Source organism: Schistocerca gregaria, chromosome 4, assembly GCF_023897955.1.
Source record: "Schistocerca gregaria isolate iqSchGreg1 chromosome 4, iqSchGreg1.2, whole genome shotgun sequence".
Taxonomy (NCBI): domain Eukaryota; kingdom Metazoa; phylum Arthropoda; class Insecta; order Orthoptera; family Acrididae; genus Schistocerca; species Schistocerca gregaria.
Window position 1 is genome coordinate 760561454 of NC_064923.1, and position 6000 is coordinate 760567453.

A 6000-nucleotide genomic window follows, 5' to 3' on the forward strand; every position below is an offset into this window, starting at 1 on the left:
AACGATTTCTTGGGTCAGTGCAGGCAGAGGGTATCGGAGTGATCAATAATTCTGGGGTCACAATAATTCCGGGGTCGCTATTTCGCTTAACGTTTGTTATACTCTCTCAACATGTTTTAGTTAATAATCGTTTTCTCTGTGGAGGGTTCATTTCTGGGCGCACTGGAGATTTTTTATTCTTTTAGAAACGTACTTTTTACCATTTAAATTTGATGTTCACCTGGAAACCAAGACATAAATTAAAAAAAAAAAAAAAAACGAAGGCAGACCATACGTGGATACTGTTATGAACGGCCACAAAAGAGCAATGACACCTTCTCAGAGCTCAGTACCAGTTCTGAATAATTTAACCACTCTTAATGCACACCGTATAATGTAAATTAAATCCTCTCTCACCTGGCAACGACGAATAATGTCTTCCGAAGACATTTCTTCTGTCCATATACGAACTAGGTCCGTTGCAACGATTCTATACTGTTCTCCGAGACAAACATATTTAATAAGGTATTTTGTTTGGCGAGTATCTTCAACTACATACATACTTCGCGCTGTAGAGTCAACAACACATACACAAACACAATTATGAACAGCAAAGTTATTACTATCAAGGGTTGGTAGGAATATCTCTGACTACTATTACACACTCATTGCACGGCTGCGTCTCAACAGCACATTGCACGTCAAAATAAGGTCATATCACAGTCTAACCAATAGAGGTGGTCCAAACTGTTATTCTGCAGTAACCGTTATCACAGTTCCAGTTATTCTTTGATAACCATTATCGGTAACGGTTATTAATAACTGCCAAGTTATTTTTCGCTAGCGAATACCGAATACTCCGAGGGGCTACAGTTAAATAACGACATAGTTGGAATCCGTCAGTTTAGTTATCAGTAGTGTGAAATGGCAGGAATGTCGTATGAATCGTGTCATAACCTTAGCTTATTAACTCCGGGTTCATTTTAGTTGATGTTAGAACGATTATTAGCGCTTCATATTACATGTTTGTAGGTTGTCGGTCGCTATTAGAAATATTATCTTCGTAGCTACGACAGAAAGTACGCGAAACTTCGCCACAGCACTGTTTAAGTAAAATATTAACAACGTGCGTTATTAAGTATGAAGTAATATATAAACTGAGTACTGTAGGTTAAATTCGAAGCTTAATTTCTTGTGCCGCTCACGTAGTAGAATAAAGTGTACGGCCTTGTAATACAACAAAAAATATACGTAATGTGACAGATTCGTTTACTCCTGTGCTGTAAAAGCTAGTCCTATAGGGGAAAGTGTGGATATGCTAATCCAAGTTTTATGTCAGATTTGGAAACTGCTCGATTTCTCCAGCTACAGTATGTTTATGACATATGAAGACATGCAGATCGAAAATGTTGACAGTGTTACATTTCTGGGACTACAACTCGGCAATAAATTCAGTTGGGAAGGGCATACCACATTTTTTCATTCTATTATTTAATAAAGGGAGCATATTGTGTGGTTACTTATCAAGCATAGCAAAAGTTTTTCGCATGTAAAAGCGTGTAATAAAAATAGTTTGTGGTACAAATTCAAGAACATCATGTAGGAACCTGTTCAAGGAACTTTGTATTCTAACCACTGCTTCCTAGTATATTTATTCCTTAATGAAATTTGTTACAAGTATTTTCAACCAATAGCTCAATACATAATATCAGTACTGGAAATGGGAACAGCAATCTCCATAAAAACCTAAAATCACTTACCTTGGTCCAAAAGGGGTCCAATATTCAGGAACATGCTTTTTCAATACACTGCCAGCAAGTCAGCAACCATTAAAAACTTGGTTCAGATAAAGCTCGGATTACAGTGTGTTTGAAAGACTATTTCATACAGAAATGTCTGATTCCACCTGTCATCAATATGCCAGAAATGGCTATTTTAAGTGTGTCTATGACGTCACTACATACATATGGCAACAAACACGAAGATACATATAAATAATACAATAACATTTCCCACCAAAAATACAATCAAACCAACAGGACAACTGCGGGAAGTTGGGGGTTTTAGGGTAAGTACAAGCTAGTAAAAAAAACACCATTATCCCGAAACACAAAATGAAGAACAAAAAGAAAAAAAATACTGCATTCTGCTACACCAACAAAAATCTGCAGGAATCGGACACTTCCCTTGAACAATATAGGTCATCCATAGGTGATCATATCAAAACACCAATACCCACAATTAAAAGTACGAAAATTGGAATCGGACATTTCCCTTGACCTACATAGGTCAACATCAGACGATACTAAAACATCAACACATACAACTATGAAAATGGGAATCGGTCATTTCCGGTGACCTATATACGTCCACAACAGCTAATGATGCCAAAAAACCAACACCTACAACTGCGAAAAATAAAACCACATTCCCAAAAGTCGACAAATCAAACATCCCTACATAAATTAAATCACATTCAATACTCCATAAATACACAAAACATCACACCTAGAAAAAAAAATTAATTACCACCAGCAAATTCCGGCACTGCAAACTAGATCGGCAGCCGCCGCCCCCTCCCCCCCACACACACAAACCGACTCATAAACACAGTGCCATAATGACATTCACACACCACAACACCTTTACGTCGAAGCAGGCGGGTGGAATCAGACGCTTCCATTGACCCCTCCTCCTAATCTGTAGATGAATATCGTAACAGAGACTGATAGACCAGCTTAGGTAAAAATTCTGCTATATTTCAGTTTTGACAGCACTTGGTTGCAACAGTCAAGATCAGGTATTCTGTGTATGATAAATTTATTTAAAGTGTGTAACTCTGTTTCTTTCTGACATTGTATCAATTACTGTGCAGTTACTGTGATATATTCACATATTTGACATTCACCTGACAACTGATGAGGATAATAATTATTATATTCAACTGTATTAGATTATACTTTCTGACAGGTTATTTGTCATTCGCGATGGCCAGCAGCTATTTTCGAAGAAGTACGTAAATATTTGTTCGCTCCAGTAACTATCGTCTCTGTAATTTCACCGGGGTCTAAGACTGGAGTCACTGTATCAGGAACACACACACACAGTTATTCCGTTACCAACTTCCAGGTTACTTGTAATGGTAGCCCGATAACTACCAGAGACCGAGAACTGTGAGCCAATAACGATAGCTGCCAGAGGAAAATACCGATCTCTGACAGTTATTTCCATAGTCGCTTGAATTCCTTATGATACCTCTCTTTATACAACCCGTCCAAGCTAAATTGACATACACTCCTGGAAATGGAAAAAAGAACACATTGACACCGGTGTGTCAGACCCACCATAATTGCTCCAGACACCGCGAGAGGGCTGTACAAGCAATGATCACACGTACGGCACAGCAGACACACCAGGAACAGCGGTGTTGGCCGTCGAATGGCGCTAGCTGCGCAGCATTTGTGCACCGCCGCCGTCAGTGTCAGCCAGTTTGCCGTGGCATACGGAGCTCCATCGCAGTCTTTAACACTGGTAGCATGCCGCGACAACGTGGACGTGAACCGTGTGTGCAGTTGACGGACTTTGAGCGAGGGCGTATAGTGGGCATGCGGGAGGCCGGGTGGACATACTGCCGAATTGCTTAACACGTGGGGCGTGAGGTCTCCACAGTACATCGATGTTGTCGCCAGTGGTCGGCGGAAGGTGCACGTGCCCGTCGACCTGGGACCGGACCACAGCGACGCACGGATGCACGCCAAGACCGTAGGATCCTACGCAGTGCCGTAGGGGACCGCACCGCCACTTCCCAGCAAATTAGGGACACTGTTGCTCCTGGGGTATCGGCGAGGACCATTCGCAACCGTCTCCATGAAGCTGGGCTACGGTCCCGCACACCGTTAGGCCGTCTTTCGCTCACGCCCCAACATCGTGCAGCCCGCCTCCAGTGGTGTCGCGACAGGCGTGAATGGAGGGACGAATGGAGACGTGTCGTCTTCAGCGATGAGAATCGCTTCTGTCTTGGTGCCAATGATGGTCGTATGCGTGTTTGGCGCCGTGCAGGTGAGCGCCACAATCAGGACTGCATATGACCGAGGCACACAGGGCCAACACCCGGCATCATGGTGTGGGGAGCGATCTCCTACACTGGCCGTACACCTCTGGTGATCGTCGAAGGGACACTGAATAGTGCACGGTACATCCAAACCGTCATCGAACCCATCGTTCTACCATTCCTAGACCGGCAAGGGAACTTGCTGTTCCAACAGGACAATGCACGTCCGCATGTATCCCGTGCCACCCAACATGCTCTAGAAGGTGTAAGTCAACTACCCTGGGCAGCAAGATCTCCGGATCTGTCCCCCATTGAGCATGTTTGGGACTGGATGAAGCGTCGTCTCACGCGGTCTGCACGTCCAGCACGAACGCTGGTCCAACTGAGGCGCCAGGTGGAAATGGCATGGCAAGCCGTTCCACAGGACTACATCCAGCATCTCTACAATCGTCTCCATGGGAGAATAGCAGCCTGCATTGCTGCGAAAGGTGGATATACACTGTACTATTGCCGATATTGTGCATGCTCTGTTGCCTGTGTCTATGTGCTTGTGGTTCTGTCAGTGTGATCATGTCATGTATCTGACCCCAGGAATGTGTCTATAAAATTTCCCCTTCCTGGGACAATGAATTCACAGTGTTCTTATTTCAATTTCCAGGAGTGTATTAGGCGGTGGCTTAAGGGTACGACCGTACTTGTTAATGCCTGTACTACAGCTCCTATCAGCCACCGCTCGGACATTAACTTTGTTTAATTGTTTGTGCTAAAAGTAACGAAGGCGCACGATATAGTACACACTTCTTATCAACAGATGGCGCGCAGTCTCACAGTTATTCCCATGGTCTATAGAACGCCTTCCAAATGGTCTACCCTCTCCTTAGTTCCTAGCCAGATCTCCGATGAGTTGACGGGAAAGCGTAGTACGATCTTCGGTTAACGGATGGCGCGATGTACTGTTGACATTAGACAGTTATTGAAATAACTGCCTGTATCAGAGGAACGGTTATCGCAGTAACCGTTACTTTTCAGTAACCCGTTATTTCTGTCAGTTACGTTTTTTTTTTTTTGCCACCTCTACTAACCAAGTTATCTGCATGGCCAAACCTATTACTGTGTAGTGCGTACGCAGAACTGATCCTTGAGGATAAGATATCAACGTATTCAATGTAAATCAGAGAAACAGAAATCAGATGGCACCAGTGAGAGAAGTAGCGTATTTTACTCAATATAAACTATGGGTTATTCCATGTCAATTTCAACGCAGTAAAATAACATTTTCAACTTGACCATCTCAGATTTCTTTCAAATTTGATGCATTCAATGACCACAGATAAGAGATGGAAAAATACCAATTTGCAGGTGTGTGTTGCAACCGTGAAGAAAGTTACAGGTCTGTAAATTTTGGAATTAGTGCGAAATTCACATGCATCTGTCACAACATAAATGACTGTAAATCTGGTTCTAATTCAATTACAGCAATGCAAATGGTACCATTGGAAAGCTAAAAAATAGACCTTTACATTAATACGCCACATGGCAGATTTCTGAGAATTTTCTTACTAAAGGTCATTGACCTTGACCGTTGGCCTTGAATATCTCAAAACACCCCATCTTCAATAGTTTGAAAAAGAATTTAATTGCTCCAGTATGTTACTATAAATATGATAAATATGAAGATGAGACACCAAAGGCATGATGCACAAAAAATTATTTTGTCAGCATCAATACACTACCAAAATGAAGAAGGTAACACACATATATGAAGCACAATCCATACGTAATATTGTACAAAAATATGGTTTACATTATTATAGTGGTATTACGAATTATTTACATTACAGTTGTAATGGGAAGAGAATTAAAAGTTATTAGATCTCTCCTCACAATTCTCCAACTACATTATTAATGTTCACCAGATCTGATGCAGGGGGATTGTATGTCCTTTCATTTGGTGTCACTGGATCCACTCT

The 6000-nt window shown here is 42.0% G+C and overlaps 1 protein-coding gene across 3 annotated transcripts in view; it reads right to left on the reverse strand.

The window, feature by feature from the left end:
- Positions 1-636, reverse strand: part of LOC126266722 (non-homologous end-joining factor 1-like) — a 117554-nt gene extending 116918 nt beyond the window's left edge. Inside the window, exon 1 of one of the 3 annotated variants that reach the window (XM_049971196.1) lies at positions 397-636. In XM_049971196.1, the coding sequence (XP_049827153.1) occupies positions 397-540 (144 nt within the window). In that variant the 5' untranslated portion in view covers positions 541-636. The remainder of the gene's footprint in view (positions 1-396) is intronic. The other 2 variants (XM_049971197.1, XM_049971198.1) reach the window with 2 other exon arrangements.
- Between the last annotated feature and the right edge of the window lie 5364 nt (positions 637-6000).